A 19,673-nucleotide genomic window follows, 5' to 3' on the forward strand; every position below is an offset into this window, starting at 1 on the left:
GAAGCCTAGTCCGAACTACCTAGTTCGTGCTGCGTGTAGCCGCGCGGCACGGGGTTCGAACCAGCCGGGATTTAAAAATGGCGGCGCCCGGCTTATGCAAATGAAGCCCGGGAAATTCAAATCCCGGCCTTCATTTGCAAGTGTGGTATGCCTACATTACCCCGCTAGTTTGAACTAGCGGGGTAGTGTAGACATACCCTAAGGTATTGCCATGACTTATTGAGGATCTCATTATTCACAAGTGGAGGAGCCACAAATATATTATATGCAGGTCTTTCCAAGCCAAAGGCAATAGCAACACACAAAATCCTTTACAGCTGTCTTCATTAAAGTCATGTATAATTTGTTGTTCATCCTAATTTTAGTTTTCTTGTGCTTTCCCCCTTTGAAGTACATTGGTTACAATAAGACTGGGAAAGATTATGGCATGGATATGAATGTAACCACAATACAGTATAAGGTCCATTTATATTACTCATACTTCACAAATCATGGTAGAAATGTGAATTTAATATGACAATTTTCATGACTACGTATTTTGAATGTAATACATATGGAAACAGATTAATCTTCTGTACATAGAAGAGGAATAAAGGAATACAAAACTATGCATTTACTCCCCTGATAATGCTTTTTCTCTCTTAGCTCAGCTGAAACTAACCTATTGTCTCATGGCAGCTCTTATTGTGAGAACATCTCCCATAGATATGATCACCATTTAAACAGAGCAGGTACACTTTACACTTAAGACTAAGATGTACTGCCAGATTCTGAAAAACATCTTTGTCTTTTAGGGTAAGAAACTAACAGATGAACTGAGGTATTTCCCTTCCTGACTCACCTTAAAGACAATTATAATATTTTCTATGTACACCAGAAAAAATTAATAATGTTAAAAAACAAACAATCCCATCCACCGAAAACCTGGTAGCACAATAAATAATTACTCTTGTTTTTTGTTTAATGTAGTTTCCTTTTCATAGTGAGACTCCTTTGTTAGTGGCACATGAAATCCCAATGAGAGAAATAATTTGAAGGCATGTTTTTCCTTGTTGTTTTGTTTACAATTTATGTGAAAAGGCTGCCCTCTTCTGACAACAGTTTTAATTCTTTTAAAACTCTATTAATTTTGTTAAAATCACCACAGGCTTTTTTCTTTTAACCTCTCTATCCAATTTATTGACAGTATATGTACAGACAACCAGCAACTAAAATCCTATATTTTGCTTATGCACATGTTCAAGACTTTTTATAAAAAGAGATAAATAATTAAACATGCTCACATTTTAGGGTGCATTTACACATCACCCTAAACTCAAAATAAGATACGCAATTTGCATATCTTATTTTGAATCTGTTTTGAAATAGCTTATTTTGAAATTTGGCGCATCTACACAGCGCCAAATTTTGAAATAATGTGCTATTTCAAGACATCCCATAACCCTCATGGAATGAGGGTTTCCGGGATGCCGAAATAGTGCACACATTATTTCAAAAAATATTTTGAAATAACGGGCGGCTTATGTAGACATGGGATAGCTGATTCGGGATTCTTCTGGTATCTCGAAATAGGCATGCAGTGTAGATGTACCCTTACTCAGGTGTGCAGTTCCATTGATAAGAACATAAAGAAGAGTCACACTGGGTCAGACCAATGGTCCATTAAGTCCAGTATCCCATTTTCCAAAAGTGGCCAATATCAGGTGCTTCAGAGAGAATGAACAGAATAGGCATTTCTTCAGAACAGGCATTTCTTAAGTGATCAATCCCTCCCTGTCACCTACTACCATATTCTGTCAATCAGAGACTAGAGACATGTTAAACATGGGGTTGCCTCCCAGACTGTCTTGCCTAACAGCCATTGATGGACCTGTCTTCCATGAACTTAATTAATCAATTATTTTTTAAAAAATATTGTTTTGGCTTTCACCACACTGCCTGGCAATGAGTGAGACCGTTCACGTGTGCAAAGTTACTCACATGTCTGTGTGTAAATTATTCTCAATCTAGCACATTTCAAGACACTATTAAATAATATTGATATAGTTAATCTTTCTTTACTGAAAATTGATTACTGACTCCATTTCTAACCAATTTTCAATGAGTTTCTCCCTATATTTTCTACATGGTATTTTTTGAAAGTTATAGCTAGTAGAAAACATGGATTCAGCAAAATCAGATTATGTTTGGATTAATTTAATGGAAATTAATTGATATCAGAAATTGAATTGCAATAAACTGTCATATTTATCTTTTCCTGTGAAATAGTAAGTGCTAAACATAAACACTGCATTAAACCTCCCAAACCACTTAACATATGGCTAAAACTGAATGTTAAGTGCATTACTGCAAGTAACTGGTAATTAGGTCCCTTTGACATTACTGCAATATATTGGCTAATTACAGATTCTAAGTTCACTCTTGGGACATGTCTGTTTTCTAATGGTTAGAGACTCTTCCATTACAGTTAGAACACAACTATAAGCAAAATAATAAAAGTTATATTTTATGATTTAGTGAGTAAAATATTTCATTACAATATTTCAGAATTTAATGTCTTTCAAGCACTCTGAAAAACTGGAGCTACACAAATAATAGAAAAGGCAGCAGTTATATACAGGCATTCTTGAGTGTTACTGTCATGAGTACAACAGATGTGTAGGCAGATAGTCGTGTATATCCAGAGTTCTAGACTTATTTCATATCCCCCTGCAGTAAAATCTAGTTACTGTAGATACCATTCCTATTGCCACACAGTTTCTTCTTTATAAGCATATTCAAAGCTTCATAGATTCCAAGATTGTGTGATCTAGTATGACTTTCTGTATAACACAGGCCATAAGCAGACATCTCAATTTCTTCGTACCTGCATGTCAATTGCTTATCTATTCCCATTAATAGACAAACACTTTAAGCTCAGGTCTACAGTAGGACTTTTATTTTGAAATACCGCCCTCTAGGTTGAATTTATAAGTGGAGCATCCACACTACCAAGTCTGTTATTTGGAAATAATGGGCCATGGAAATTGAAATCTGTACTCCTTCTTCTCATCAGGAGTAATGCTAGTTCCAAAATAGATATTTCAAAATAATGGCAGTGTGGATGCTCCAGTGCCACTAGTTTGAAATAATTGCTCCCCAGTGCTTTCTGGGGCTCTAAGTCTGAGGTAGCACATCCGCATTAATGGAGCCTGCCTCAGACTAATTTCTATGCTTTCCTGTAGCATGGAGACGCTAGTTAGAATTTGTTAAATTGGGAGTTATTAAGCCAAAATTTGCTAATTTTGAAATAGTTTCCTAGTGCAGACTTCCTAGTGAAGACACTGGAGAAGAAAGAAAATTGCTTTAAACAGCAAAATGATATATGTTTGTACAAATATGAACTATTTTTCTGGTTTCCATAAACAGAGGTAGCAGATAATGAAATAAATTCAAATGACTATTTCAGTGAAAATAGGGCTCCAAAATTACACATAATTGTTCTCTGTATCACCTGTACAGCATATTGAGTTCACAGACAAATAATTATGTCTTAATATGAAAGATATAAAAAATAAATGTATAATACATGACAACCATCTGCCATGATCAGAGCAGATAGTTACATTTAATTCAATGGGCTCCTAGAAAATTCTTACTGCTTACAAACAATAGCTAATAGACCATAGTATGTGTTCTGCCATCATGCATTTGTTTTTAAAAATTTGACTAAATTGGTGGTTGTATTTCACTCTACCATAGCCCAAGAAAGCAATAAAGATTATCATTCTGACTTCAGAAACTGAGCCTGTTTTGCCTCATTTCCCTCCTCACTTCAGGTCTTGGTCCTAAGAGAGAATGAAACACACTATTTTCTATAAAAGGAAGCAAGTTAGTGGAGGCTCTCCCTTTTCACTTGTCCCTCCCTTGGCATGGAATAGGTTTGAAGATTGTTTCAATGTTTTCCAGAAGCACAAAATCATATCTGCACAGCTTCCACCTGCATGAATAGACAAGAGGAGAGAATATACTTTCAGTATAAAAAGATTTCCTATTTTAAATTCATGTTCAAAATACTGTATAATTAAGCCCTTAAGAAAATATGCTCAAAACTGAGGGAACAAGTCTTTCTGTATCACTTTACTGCATGTTCCTTGGGTAATATGCTCCATGGTGTTGTGGGAAGGAGTGAGACTGTCCTATGAGTTAGGCCAATAAAGATAGGCATTGTCATTCAGTCTGGGGTGGATTTAGTCTTTATTCAAACTGTCATCTTGAATGGACTGGCTCTGGCACAGGATAGACAATTCTTAGGAAACCAGCAGGGTTGAATATTTTGTTCCCCTGCCCACAGAGTATAAAGGTCTCTTTCTAGCTGGGGCTAGGCTAGTTAAGAGACATGTGTGATGTAATCCTTCCTTACCATTCTCCTAAGGAAGAGTTATGGTTGTTATAAGTGAATGAAGCAATGCAAAACTAAGTCATCCTCTTTCCTCCTGGTTCTTTTTGGCAATTTCTGCATATAGGATAAGTTTTTATAATGGGATTTTTTTTGGAGGATGATATTAAGAAGAGGAAAAAATGTACAGCTTCTTTGGTTATTTCATTATTTAACATTTTTTTCCCCAGTCAAGTACACTTCCACCCACTTGTGAGTGAAGGGATGATTATACAGAACAGTGAATTTAGGCCTCAGTTGATAATCCCGAGGGAAGACAAATGAATAGATGTTATAGATGGAGTGGTTCCCTCTGATTTTATTAGAATCTAACCTCTTCTGAACTGTATTCTGCAGAATTTCACCCAGTCGTTTCTGCATCAAAGCCATATCTTCCAGTTGAGCTAAAGCATATTTTTTCATAATGCTTTAATTGTCTGTGGAACAGGAGAGAAGCGATGCCTGCATATTTCTTTTGGAGCCTTCAGCATCTAATCATCTAGAGAGCCTCACAAAAGACCTTCAAAGAGCTCCCAGCACAGCTTCCAGGTGAAGCTGCAAGAACAAATCATTATGTACAGCTTTATCAAGGTTTACTTAGTGTATACCTTGTATTAGACAGTGCTGTAATTGTAATGTACCTGCAGATAGTATGTACCTGCACACAGAAGTACAATGCTGGAACAAATGCTGGATTAAGAAAGTAATGTGTGATTATAGATGCTTTTTCCAATATGACCTGCCAATTCATAAATGGGATTTTTACCTGGTGAAGATACATTTCTTATCCAAGGGAGAGAAAACATTACACAGCTAATTCTGCAAGCTCCACTTCAGAGTTTGATCTCTTCATCAGAGAGATCAGGCAAGTGAAGAGTCCTGAAAAGTGGGTCTGACCCAAAGGGACACTGAGATCTACATACCATCTATGTGGATCATGTGGCAATCCAGGTGAGAACTGTCCCATCTATGATATACCCTGAACTACAAGACTACGTTTACACTGCAGCGCTATTTCAGGATATCCTGAAATACCAGAGGTATCCTGAAATCACTATTCTACATCTTTTGAGCGTATCCATTATTTCAAAATATAATGGGCTCGCTATTACGACATCCCTGCAAATCTCATTCTATGAGGAGTAAGGGGCATTTCAGAATAGCAATTTATTTCAAAATAAGTGCTCTGTAGACTTAATAAGCTATTTCAAAATAACATCAAAATAAGATATGCAATTTGTGTAGCTCAAATTGTGTATCTTATTTTGAACTATGGTGCAGTGTAGACACACCCCAATTGTCCCCTATTAGCATAGTGCCATGGATTTTTCACCCCTGCACCTATGCCCTTTTTAAATCTAATTTTTGCTGTATGAATATTTCAGACCTTTTAAATATTATCACTTTTGCTGGTTAGGGCAGATTTATGTAATTATGTCTAGCTACATTAAGTGAATATGTGTAGTCACACTAATTAGATGTATTTATGGAATTACGATGAGCTCTTATGTAATTATAGCATATAAAGGCATCATAAAATCTGTACTAAAATTATTTTGAAATAATCAGTTTGACGCAACAGACAGACACCTGGGAAAAAAGCCACTATAGTAGCTCAGAGTAGGGAGGTTAAATATCAGTTAGTTGAATAGTTAGTTGAATCGGTTAGTCCCCTGTGGTGGGGCTGGCAGCCAGTGCATTCCAGCCCTGCTCTCGGGGAGCCCCCTGCCACTCCACGCTGCTGCCTTTTTACCAGAGGCAGCAGCACGGGGTGCCAGGAGAGAGCTGGTCCATGAGGGGAGATCGATTAAAAACCAGCTCCCCTTTGCAGACCAGCTGCCTGTCACCCTGCACTGCAACAGGGGGTGCGGTCTAAGCTCTCGGACCTGGCACGAGCCGGAACTGAGCCGGGCTGCCTGCCTATCTAGCTCCTAATACTTTAAATGCAGAGCCACAGAGAGGATAGGTCCCAGACCCAGCGCAAGCTTGGATTGAGCCAGGCTGCTGGCCAGCCTGATAAAAAATTATTTCCAGGGGGGCGGGGATGTTTGTAGTCTATTGCATTAACCAATAAGCTTTTGCATATCAGTTAATCGACTAGACTATAACATCCTTAGCTCAGAGCCCTCCCCATCCAATGTCACATTGGAGATATTTGCTATAAGCAATTGCAGATGGGCAACATGCATTCCCTGCCACTATAATTCAGCCAGAGCTGCAGGTCCTTTAAATCACCATCAGAGCCCCAGGCGGAGTGGGCTAGCCATCACAAAAGGGCTGGCTGGGGTAGGATAGCCCTAGTTCTGCCCCATATTCCCACAGATTCTATTTTTGTGGGGGCCCAGAGTCACACCCACACACACTTTACCTAGAGCTCGGCAGTTCTGGTGGAAGCACTGTTAATCCCCATCTTCTCCAACTTAACTACTTGCTTTACAGTCTACCACATCATTAATAGATAATGTTACTCCACCACCTTTATCTTCATTTCTGACTTTCCTGACCTGCACATTCCCTTCAATATCATTACTCCCATCATTACTATAATTCCATCATGTTTCTGTTATAATATTCTGCTTCCCTATAACACTTATATACCCCCTACACTATTATTTCTAGTTCCTTCATTTTGTTACTCAGAGTATGTCTACACAGCAAGATTTTTTGGAATAAGTTTTTCTGGAAGATATCTTCCAGAAAAGCTTATTTCGAAATAGAGAGTTCACGCTACAGAGAAGCCTCAAAATTAGTCCAAGGCAGGCTTCCCTAATGTGGATGTGCTACCTCGACTTAGAGCCCCAGGAGGCACTGGGGAAGAATAACTTTAGAATGGCCTTGGTGAGGAGCTATTTCGAATAGCAGCAGTGGAGCATCTACACACACCCTCTTTCAAAAAAGCTTTTTTGGAAAAGGGTTTATTCCTCATGTAATGAGGTTTACTGCCATTGGAAAAAGCTGTCCGTTATTTCGACTTTCTGTTGAAATAACTCTATTGCAGTAGTATTGTTTTTCCGGAATAATGGCCGTTAATCTGGAAAAATAGTGCAGTGTAGATGCTCCCTCAGTCACTTTGCATTGGTGTACAGACACTTTAGTTGTCTCTACTTAGAGTCACCCAGATACCCAGGGGTCACCAAATGAAATTAATAAGTAGCAGGTTTAAAATAAACATAAGGAAGTATTTCTTCATTCAATGCACAGTCAACAGTGGAACTCCTTGCCAGAGGATGTTGTGAAGACCAGGACTTTAATAGGGTTCAAAAAAGATTCCTGGAGATTAGGTCCATCAATGGCTATTAGCCAGGATGGGTAGGAATGGTGTCCCTAGCCTCTATTTGTCAGAAGCTGGAAATGGATGACAAGGGTGGTATCACTTGATGATTCCTTATTACGTTCATTCCCTCTGTGTGCACCCATCATTGGCTACTGTCAGAAGACAAGGTACTGTGCTAGATAGACAAATGGAGTTATACCTCTCTCATAGGACTAGAAGGGACCTTGAGAGGTCATTGAGTCCAGTCCCCTGCCCTCACAACAGGACCAAGTACCATTCCTGACAGATTTGCCCCAGATTCCTCAAGGATTGAACTCACAACCCTGGGTTTAGCAGGCCAATGCTCAAAACACTGAGCTATCCCTCCCCCCATCCTTTGCTCTGAGCCAGTACGGTCATTCTTATGTTCTTTGTCTAATTAGGTACAATCATTCTACTGCCAATAATATCAATGACACTATCTTTCCTCTGGATTCCTTTCTCTTGCTATCTGTTGTTCTTTTATCCATTGCTCTGTCCTCTTATTTGACTTTCCTCCTGCTCAATATTAGATTCAGGTATGGTGATTAAATGAATATCTCCCAACCATCTTCCCCAAATTCTTTTAATCGTTTATATCAGTTTCCAATCCCAGAAGTCTATTTTCCTTCCTACTCAAAAGGAATCCATTCCATGAGAACAGTATTCAGTCTGTGAATACCTCACAGTGGTTGAACATCCCAAAGTCCTCTTTATAACATCAGTATCCACTGTTGATCATCAGAATCTTGCCCCACCTTAGCTCTTCTCCTCTAGAAACAGGCAGATCCCCACTAAAAATCATTTGAATTATTGTGGATTCTTTTCTGCTCTCATTAGGATCCTCTTCAGCCTCAGGCCCACTTGTGGTATCTTAAGGCCTGGCAGACAGCATACTTTTCTGTTCCATAAAACAATCACACACTCCCCTTACAAACTTCCACACAAACTCCCCTGTTTTCAGCTCTGTTTCTGGCTATTGTGCGTTGCAGCTTATGCACTGCTGACTGGCTGTTGAGATAAGTCCATTAATCAGGGCTCCACTGTGAGCAAAGGCTCTGCTTCTCTTACAGTACAGTGCCTCCTGTGAGTCTCTGCAAACAGAGGTCAAACTAAAAAGCAAGGAAGAAAGCAAGGAAGCTCTCAAGAACTCGCTCATTGCTTTTAAAGAACAGGAACTTGTGTACCTTTCCTTCCAACAGCTCTCCCCTCAAGTTCCCCTTTTTCCAACTTTGACGGCTGGTTTTTATGCCACTGGCTGCTTGGCTGCCTTTCTAGCCCCCCAATCACAGCTCTGCTGTGATCTAAAACTTTGCTTCTCTCACAACCAGGTGAGCCAACAGATTCATCAGACAGCTGAGCACGGTGGTGGTGGTGGGAGGCTTTGCACTCCTGGAAGGGTGGGGTCCCAGGCAGCAGCTGAGGGAGGGGGACATCTGGTCTTCAGTTCTGCCTGGACTATGCCCCATTTCCCTCAGTGTAAGCCCTTAGAGCAGCACCCAGCGCTCTGCAGCATGATGCACATGGCTCCAGCAGTGATTTAAAGGGCCCAGTGCTCCAACTGCCACCGCAGCCATAGTAGTGGCAGTCCAGGTCCCCCTTTGCCCTCCCCAGTCAGTGGGCCTACTCTGCCCCCTACCGCCCCCTGCATCCTGAAAACACTGCCCCATACCAACCTCTGCATCCTGAAAACAGAAAATAAATGAGCATGCAAGCTACAAGCTCTCTCTCAAGAGCTCATTGCCCTCCAAAGAACAGAGGCTTGTCTCTCTTCTCCTTCAACAGAGCTCTGTTCAAATGCCCCTGATTTCAGCTCTTGTGTTTGCTGGCTCCTGTTTTGACTCCTGTGTGCTTTTGGTTTCATTTTTTGGTGTTTTATCACAGTTGTTCACATTTCACTTAAAACACAAAATATTTCTGGAGGGTGGGGAAGGAGATGATATAATTCTCTCACTGTCCAGCTATATGCAACTGAAAACAGGATTGTATTGGATCCTAACATTAAAATAATGGTACAAGTGAAACTCAGAGGAAAATTAATGGGAGTTCCAAGCATGAACAAGAACATTAGAATGGCCATATTGGATCAGACCAGCTGTCCATTGAGCTGGTATTCCTGTCTTCTGACAGTAGCCAGTTCAGGGATCAGAATGGAAATGAAAGGAATAGGCAATTTGTCCAATGATCCATCTTCTATTCTCCAGTCCAGCTTCTGGCAGTCCACAAATAAGAGTGCAAGGTAACACTGAGATTGGACAGTCTGTTTATGGTCTGCCGATTCTACCAGATTACTCAATAATTTAACAAAACTTGTTTTATGGTTGTTTTATTTACATAAATTTAGGTCTTATGGTTTCTCTCACTGTAAATGCTTTTAAAGTAAAATCATTCTAGCTCTTCTCAGAGTAAAATACCTGCTTCCTTCATGATACTAATTAGGCCTGGTCTACACAGTTTTTGAGCTGATATAATTATTTCAATGTAGGGGATTGACCCCCAGAGGGGGGCTTAAGTCCGCCCCCTCAGTCACCAAAGTCGTCTGCCACTCCACGCGACTCACTCTGTGCGTGCCCCACGGCGGTTGGGGGAAGTGGGTCCGGGCCTGCCCTCGCTCCGGACCCCAGCCCAGGGCCCTAAGGTCAGGGAAAGACTCCCCACCTAGCAGGGGGGGTCGAGACCTCTAAACTCCCCTGCTCTCAGGGTCCACGTCCCTGCCCTGGGCCACTTCTTCCCCCGGAACCAATCGGTTCACCTGGGTGCTCCCTCGGTCCCCACCCAGGGCCTCCAACACCAGCTTACGCTCTCCGGTCCTTGCGGGGGAAGCGTCTCCTCGGCATCCCCCCCTCTTGCCTGGCTCACGGCCGCTTTTGAATGGCCCGCCGGTCGCAGGCAGATGACGTCCGTGCCTTCATCTGCCTGCGGCCCCTCCCCGGGCCGGGCGTCATGTGACGTCACCCCGCCGTCACCCCGCCCCCGGCCTCTTCCGGCACTATCTGCCGGCCCCGGCTCGTCCCCCGGCCGGGGTGCCGGCCCCCCCGTGTTCGCCCCGTGCTCAGCGGTCTGTGCCGCGCCGAGGGGTGAGCCCCCCCGCCATGCTTGCGGCGTCCCGGCGGCTCCGCTCGCCCCCGCCCGTCCTGGCTCATTCCCCGGCCGGTGCGCCGGCTTCCCCGCGCTGAAGCCGCGGGCGGCGGGCTGTGCCGTCCCGGGGGGTGAGTCCTCCCCCCCTTCCCGCGGCGTGCCGGCGGTTTTCAGGAGGGGCGGGGCTACCCCGCCACATTCAATTAGATGGGTTTTGGGGTTTTTTTACCAAAATAGTCCTAGCAGTACAAGCCATGTGCAGGAACAGTTCGTTATGCTGCTATAAAGGTGCCTAATACTAATATAGCTTATCCTCTAAATGTATGGGGTTGACTGTACCTGAATAAGCACCTTACCATCAATATGCTATCCACTTTAGGGAGCTGTACACCTTTAGCTATGCTGGTTTCAAGTAAGTATAGTTAAAGTGGTACAAAAGCTTTGCAGGCAGTCATTTATGGTGCAACTACACTGCACCCAAAGGGCCAAATTAAATATGCAATTTGAGTTATGCAAATTGTAAATCTTATTTCAATCTAATTTCAAAATAAATCGCTATTCCAAAACATCCCTTAACCCTCATGGAACAAATTCCTGTTCCCCTCTAATTGGCTGAACGGAATGTGTCCACAGTTGGGCAATTCAGTGGGATTTTACAACGCTAGGACGTAACCCCACAAGTGCCCATTGCCCGGCGCTGCAAGCACTTCACCCACCCCTGAGTGCTTGGGCCCTTCGGCAGAGAGAAGAATTGCAGCTGCCTACGGCCAGATTTTCACAGAATTGGCAGGAGGCAGCTGCCTGTGTACATACGCCAGCTTGAACACGTGCCTCTATGTTTAGGCTTTGAAAACTGGACTCAGTGTAATTGACAGGTGCAGTGAGATTTACATCCTTGGAGATGGCAGGTGGTCAGTCCAGGAACTAACGGTATGGTGTAATCTTTCACCGCTAGGTCACTACTCCCTCCCATGCGTACACAGCATTCAGTCACTATAGTTCTTGCACTGATCCAAAATTAATATATCAAAAATATCCCATGGTATTGCATAGATTTTTCTAGCCCCTACTTACAAAGCACCTGGGATAGCTACAATATTAGCTGACAGCAGCCTGTAAAGCTCTTTGCTTGAGGTTGGTCCCTCAGATGACATTGGAGATGCCTTTTACAAGTAAGTTGGCTGTTAAAGAAATAGTTGGGGTGATTTGCAAGAGGAAACCCTGTTGAAATGCCCAGAATGTTCCCATCTCTAGAACCTCCTTTGCTGATCTGTATAGATCTATTTGAAAGTGGATTGTTTAGCATACAGATTGCAAGAGAGATTCAAATCAAGCTTGATAATAAAGTGCACCCCAGTTGTGTGCAACAGACCAAACTCATTCAGAAATGTGGAGAGTTGCTGCAAAAAGCCCTTACATCACATTTGCATCTTTGCTTCTGTAAAGACCCAATCATGCAAGAGATATTGTGATGCGGGGCTCTAGTTATGGAGAAATGCAGGTGAGCATAGGCAATGAGGGCGGTTCACTTGTTTTTTCTTGATTTGTAAAAAAGATCTGATCTGCCTCATGTCCTTTTTATATGAATCTTGGAAATAGAATCTGAGGTAAATAGGATGAAGTTTAATGAAGTTTAATAAGGACAAATGCAAAGTGCTCCACTTAGGAAGGAACAATCAGTCTCACACATACAGAATGGGAAGCGACTGTCTAGGAAGGAATCCTGCAGAAAGGAATCTAGGGGTCATAGTGGATCACAAGCTAAATATGTGTCAACAGTGTGACGCTATTGCAAAAAAAAAAGCAAACATGATTCTGGGATGCATTAACAGGTGAGCAAGACACAAGTAGTCATTCTTCCACTCTAGTCTGTGCTGATTAGGCCTCAGTTGGAGTATTGTGTCCAGTTCTGGGCACCACATTTCAAGAAAGATGTGGAGAAATTGGAGAAGGTCCAGAGAAGAGCAACAAGAATGATTAAAGGTCTAGAGAACATGACCTATGAGGAAAGACTGTAAGAACTGGGCTTGTTTAATTTGGAAAAGAGAAGACTGAGAAGGGACATGATAGCAGTTTTTCAAGTATCTAAAAGGGTGTTACTAGGAGGAGGGAGAAAAATTGTTCTTGGCCTCTGAGGATGGGACAAAAAGCAATGGGCTTAAACTGCAGCAAGGAAGGTTTAGGTTGGACATTAGGAAAAACTTCCTAACTGTCAGAGTGGTTAAACACTGGAATAAATTGCCTAGGAAGGTTGTGGAATCTCCATCACTGGAGATATGTAAGAGCAGGTTAGACAGGCACCCATCAGGGATGGTCTGGATGGTTCTTGGTCCTGCCATGAGGGTAGGGTACTGGACTCGATGACCTCCTGAGGTCCCTTCCAGTTCTAGTGTTCTATGATTATTTCAAAATCTATTTCAAAATAACAGGCTGGTTCAAAAGACATGGAATAGCTATTTTGGGATACCAGAGGTATCCTGAAATAGCACTGCAGACTAGATGTACCCTTAGAAACAGAGCCACAGGAAATCCATAATGAAGAAAATAAGAATTATCTTGCTCATTCCATCCTCTCCTCTTCCTCAAAACCTCATCAAATGAAATCTTAATTGGGAATTTCATGGGACAGCCAGCACCTCAAAACCCTTTTTTTTTTTCTAGCCTGTTTCTTTGCTTGCATGATTTACATTTTGTCTTGCCATTTGCACACAGGAAATTACTTTCATCTGCAATCCCTATTATTCTTTGTATACAGTGCAAGATGTTGTTGACATATTTTATTCCACAAAGCTGCTGATGAAATAGAAAGTTGCAGTATTTGAGATAGCCATTGTTCTAATTGGCTGTATAAATCAGCATTTGTGGGGGAGGGATAACTCAGTGGTTTGATCATTGGCCTGCTAAACTCAGGATTGTGAGGTCAGTCCTTGAGGGGGCCATTTAGGGTTCTGGAGCAAATCTGTCAGAGATGGTACTTGGTCCTGCCATGAGGATAGGGGGCTGGACTTAATGACCTCTCAAGGTCCCTTTCGATTCTATAAGCTAGGTATATATTCTATAATCTGGTACTGAAAAAATTGTCTGGGAATCAGGAACTTTTGAGTTCGAGTAACATTTTCAGAAGTGCCTACATTACTGAGCGGTAAGTAAAAGTATCGATCTATGTTGTGCCATTTTGCTTCACAGTAACATTCTACAGCAGTGGGGAGCAACCTAAGCTAGTGAATGACCCTCCTTTATTTTAGTGGCTGCACGATTGTCATAACAGGATAGGGTAGTTTAACTAAGTGCGCTTGTGCACCTAGAATTTGCAGGGCATGTCAAATGACCTGTAGCAGCAGTTTGATAGGATGCAGAGATAGGGTTGCCAGATGGTTTCAACAAAAATACTGGACATACTTGACATTACATAACAATCTACATGACATCTTATTTAGAAAATACCAGACATTTATATTTTCTCAATTTGTTTCCCAAACATAAAGCTCAAATACTGGACTGTCCGGTTCAAAACTGGACACCTGGCAACACTAGGGAGAGGAGGAGCCTGATTCTCATAAAGTTGTGTGTAATCAGCGCACACCTCACTTCTTGTTTCTCCCCTCTATACCATACCTTTTCACTCTGTCCAGTCCCCACCTGATACCAGGGGCTATTTTTCTCCCTCCTTCCCCTTCCCCCCGCCCCCCGTCCAGCCTCCCACCAGCCACCAGGGGCCTTTTCTCTCTCCCCAGTTTCTCTATGGACGATGGGGGCCTTTTCTCGCTCCCCAGCCCCCTCCCCATTCACAGGGGGCCTTTTCTCTCCCCCCTGTTCACCCTCCTAGCTGCCAGGGGCTTTTTCTCTCGTCCCAGTCTCCACAGGGCAGCCAGGGTCCTTTTTTCTTCCCCCAGACACGCCAACCCCCTAGGAGCCTTTTCTCTTCTCCCCTCTGGTGCTGCAGCCAAGAGCCTCAGCCCTGCTGGCCATTCCCTTGGTGGTATGGCTGCCCCCAGTGGACACTCTGCAGGATAGCTCTCCCCTGTGAGCTTGCTGCCTCCAGTGGCCACTCTCAGCGTTGTATCCCTCCAAAATGCTTCTCCTTTTCTATGTTATGGAAAATAGTCCCATTCCTGGTGCCTCTCATTTTCCTGGCACAACCAAATCCTGACTTTGCTTTAAGTTAGGAATGTGGTGGTCCTAGCTCTTATTATTTAGGAGGAGTCTTTAAACAAATGGACTTGCAGACAGACACATAGACAGAAGCACAAATCTCTAATATACATATATACAGAGAGAGAGAGAGAGAGAGAGAGAGAGAGAGAGAGATGCATTATACCCAAATTTCCACAAACAGCCCAATATATAATTTTCCAGAAATGCCTCAATCAATCTAGTTTTCAAGTATCCCCTTTACCAAATAGCCACTTACCTTTCAGGATATGTAATAGATCTTAGCCTCATTCGGAGAATTCTGAGCTTATATTTTGGGCCTGTTAGAGTCCTTGTAGAAAAAGTCAAAGAAATTCTTGATATTTTTTCAAAATCCTCATAAAATCCAGCAAGGACACTGGCTTGTCTGTACTGCTGAAATGTAGCAGCCTCACTAAAGAGACAATATAATACATTATTATCTGAGTCAAATCCACTGTTATTAAAAATATTACTTTTGGTTAAGTTGTCTTGTGGTTAGGTTCAGAACTGGGAATCAGAAGATCTGGAGCCATATTCCCTGGTATATTCAGAAACTTTACACCACATTACAGGTGTGTCTAAACTAAACCCTTCTGCCGACAGAGAGATGCAAATCAAGCACTTCAAAAGTGCAAATGAGCATGGGATTTAAATATCCCAGGCTTCATTTGCATACTCACATTCCGGTGGTGTGCTGATCAAGCGCCCTTTCGAAAGTGAAAGTAAAGTCTAGGCTCATTAAGTATGCAAATGAGGCACAGTGATATTTACCCCTTTGCCTCATTTTCATATTTTCTTGCGCAAGAGGGGGCAGTCTAGATGTAGCCTATATGTTAGTGGCATCCATTTTTATTTTAGATCTTCCAGTGAAAGGGAACATGATAAGTTACTGGATACAGTATGGCTTTTCATTTTTACCCAAAAGCAGAACAAATCTCAAATAATATTCTGCTATGCAAGACTGTCCTATATTTTACCCAACTCAGCACTTACAGTAACAGAACTTTTAATGGTTTTCTTCTTTTTTTTAATCTATCTCAGTAGATTCTGCTGAAAGCTAAGACAGCTTTAGATAAATAAAAAATACAAAACCTGTTGAGTAAAACATGACTTACCTATTCACTTTTGATTCTATTGTGTTTCCAGCATTATCTGTTATTTTAATTCTAATGAAACCTCTCCTAGTGCTTTTGTTCCATGTAATAAAATCCACAAAGTAGTTATACACTGCAAAACAGAAACAGAAAATAAGATTCAAAGGTTGAACTCATCGTCATAAATATAATTCCTGTTCTCTCCCTATTAAAATGACTCACTGGATAAGGTGATGACTCATTATCTATTTCTTCGGAATACTGGTTCCTTCATTCCTTCAGAGCTATGGGCATGTTTACACTAGGAAATGGTTTATAAATAAGTTGTATCAAAATAATAACTCCCAAAATAATTATTTCAAAATAAGCTTATTCCCCAAGAAAAGCAGGAGTTATTATTTCAAAATAACCAGCCCCTTATTTTGAAATAAAAGGCTTGGTAGTGTGAATGCTTTGCTTGTTTTTTTGAAATAAGGGGAATATATTTCCCTAGTATAGACATGCCCTAAGAGGCTACTAATTAAAAGTAGTTTCCATATGTTGGCTATTTGGAATTATGTAAAGAAAGCTGATGGCTTTCACCAGTTCTTAGAAGAAAAAGATCCTGTCACTGGCCTGGTCAACTCCTAAGCACTTCCTCACAGACTCACACTGCAATTGGGTCTTTTGGCCTTCTCTAGGCCAAAAGTGCTAGTATAGCCCATTACATCCCATATTACAAAATAAACATCACTATTAGTATGAAGAGTCTGATCCTGCATTCCATTATTCAACCAAAACTCTGTTCACTTCAGTGGGAGTTCTGCCTGACAAAGGAACCGGGGTCACTTTGTAACTGCCTTCTTTGCTGGCCGCCTCCACAGAGAGTGATTGAGAATGTTGCAAAACCACCAAGTCACTTCTGGAAGGCCCATTTCCAGAAAATAGTTGAGATCCATTGTCAGAATGCTGGAGGACACTGGACTGCATTGCTTCTGCCAATACAGTACGTGTTGTGTGGATAATCAGAGGAAAAGAAACTATTTTGGGCTGTTATATTTTTTTCAGCACTAAAGTCAGTTACAACTATTTTGTATATTTTGTTTGCTCAAAAAACAAATCTCATTTTATATAAATGTTTGAAGTTTGTTTTCCCTATGTATGTCTTGTGTTTTTAGTTTGATCATCTCTTGTTTATTTCTTAGTTTCCTTTATTTGTTTCCTCAGTAATATTTTTCCTTTTCAAATTCCTAGGGATTAACATAGGCTTCACTCAGTCATTACTTTCCTGACTCATTTATTGATATAATTTCTCTGTTGGTTCTAGTTTATTAGTACTTTACTGTGCCAAGCTGGGCAGGGCTTCTTTTTTCCACCACGTGTGTTTTGCTTATAATATGAACAGTACAACCATGTACCTTTCCTTTCCCAACTAAGCAAGTTCTCTCACCCAGCCTCTCCTGTGTAACTAACCAGCCTAATTCTCTGACTTCACTTTCCCTCCTGACAGCCAATGTTCCCTCGAATTTTTCTATATATGTGCAGAATAAATTTTCATATGTGCACCAATATTAGAAACAAATGCTGCCAGCTGTGAGAGCTTTAGATATCTGTTAATCAGCTTGGTGGCATTTAAATTTCTCCTGGGTGACCGTCCAAGCACTCAGCCTACAGGGATCACAGCTTGACAGTCATGTTTCCCCATTATCCAAAGCAGCCACATTTCTTTCTCTTTCCAGTTCAGCTCACTCGTTGCTTACTATTCTGCCCAGATCATCCTGCTCCTTTCTCCATTCTATACACTGGCACTTAAACTGATAGTTTACATGCTTTTTACTGTAGTATAGGAACAGTGTTCAACATGTAATCAAGAACTTCATGTTTTCTGGATCAGTTTATAATCAATGACAAGTTTGGTAAGTGTAAAAAAGTAATAAATGGTCAGTCACTTACTGCAAAATGGTTTGTCGGCTGAAGTATCAAAATAAGCCTTCGTTTCTGGAGGGTCTTTTTGGATTAAATAGTTTTTCCACTTATCAGCATAATAACCTAAAATCCAAATTTTATAAATCCAACATGAAATTACTAAGAAAAATAGCAACAAATACAAAGGAGCAAATTACTGAAGGTTATACAATTTAACTTATTTGTGCAGTTTGGAAAAGAAAACTGATCTGGAAAATATAAAAATCATCCAACCAATCCAATAGATAATATATATCCTTTTGGTTTTTGGTAGGCCACTTAACATACTTTTCCTGCTATATTAAGGTCATAAAATTTATCATTTTGGATTAGAGCAGGGGACCATCCTATCTAGTATCTTATTTCTAAAATGACCATTACCAACCGCTTCAGAGAATGCAAGCAACCTTATGCTGAACAATAATGGAAAAGTTCCAGAGGTAAAGTTTCTTCCTATTCTTTCCATAAATTGGTTGGCTTATCACTGAATTATGAGGGTTAATATGCATCCTAAGAATGTTGTGGGGTGGGGAGGAGTTATCCCATGTAATGTATTTGTAGACATATTTTAAATGTTTAATCCTCTTATACTCAATGTAAAAAAGTGTTTCTATTTTACCCATTTTTTAATTTGTTGCCAGTCAGTCTCATTGGTTGTCTCCTTATTCTTGTGCTATGAAAGAGGGTACATGGGTATGCCTGATTTAATGTCTTCACCATTCATATTTTGCATATTTCTATCATGACTCTCTTATTCATCTCCTCTCTAAATGAAACTGTCCCAATCTTTTTCATCTCTCCCTAACCTTATATTTCTACAAGAGTCTAATTATTTTTTGTTTGCCATACTATTTCAGACTAGAAAATTTATATGGTTTTAACCCCTGCAATAAATCTAGAGGCCTTTAAAAAAGCAATCATAATATTAAAAATTAGGTTATTTTTAGATGCTAGGTATCTCTGCAAGCAAATCCCTTCCACAGTTCCTGTCAGTGTCTCCTATAACATTTACAGCAAGCTACAATATGGAGACAAAGCCTAAGCGATTCAAGAAACAGCTATTTTCAATGAAGAGACTGCAGGGAAAAATTCACAAATACATTATTCGTCCGTCCAACTTACAAAACAGACACCACCAAATAACTCTTACCCAGTATTGGACAGGACATTGGTTGAAAAGCTTCACAGTTGATACATTTTCCACTCTTGTAATTAAAGTATGAATCACAAGGGTAGGTTGTTATGTTGCAACTCTGTTGCAAGGAAGACAGGAACAGGAAAACAGATCTCTGATGGTCACATTTAAAATACTGAAATCCTTTCAATTCAAAAAGAAAAATGAAATATGAAAGGAATATGCATCACATTTTTTGTTTCCAAAGAAAAAAAAATTAGCCACATAACAAAATAATCATTGCTAATGACTAAATTATTCCCTACTGTTCAGGGTTTTGCCTTTTTGAAAAAAATTAGACGGAGAAGAAGGTTGGCTTATGGCTCATTTGGCTACCAGCTTTCAGCAATGGAGAGTGGATTTATATCTATCCAAATAAAAGATGAGGAATTAATGAGGAGCTAGTAGAGTATACAGTTGCAAAATAAAGGGACAGTGTACATAGAAAAAGTATTGTACTAAGCTCTCCTTCAAAATGTAGATGTACTGGAATTAAACATG

General features: G+C 40.8%; 1 protein-coding gene across 3 annotated transcripts in view; it reads right to left on the reverse strand.

The window, feature by feature from the left end:
* Positions 1-2,481: 2,481 nt before the first annotated feature.
* Positions 2,482-19,673, reverse strand: part of LIPI (lipase I) — a 28,751-nt gene continuing 11,559 nt past the window's right edge. For 2 of the 3 annotated variants that reach the window (XM_075909833.1, XM_006136930.4), the window contains 5 exons: positions 19,149-19,316; positions 17,987-18,082; positions 16,076-16,187; positions 15,199-15,372; positions 2,482-3,979 (listed from right to left, as the gene is read on the reverse strand). In XM_075909833.1, the coding sequence (XP_075765948.1) occupies positions 3,892-3,979; positions 15,199-15,372; positions 16,076-16,187; positions 17,987-18,082; positions 19,149-19,316 (638 nt within the window). In that variant the 3' untranslated portion in view covers positions 2,482-3,891. Of the gene's footprint in view, positions 3,980-4,751; positions 4,973-15,198; positions 15,373-16,075; positions 16,188-17,986; positions 18,083-19,148; positions 19,317-19,673 lie in introns of all 3 variants that reach the window. The other variant, XR_012897806.1, reaches the window with a different exon arrangement.

The sequence above is a fragment of the Pelodiscus sinensis genome, chromosome 1, assembly GCF_049634645.1.
Source record: "Pelodiscus sinensis isolate JC-2024 chromosome 1, ASM4963464v1, whole genome shotgun sequence".
Taxonomy (NCBI): Eukaryota; Metazoa; Chordata; order Testudines; family Trionychidae; genus Pelodiscus; species Pelodiscus sinensis.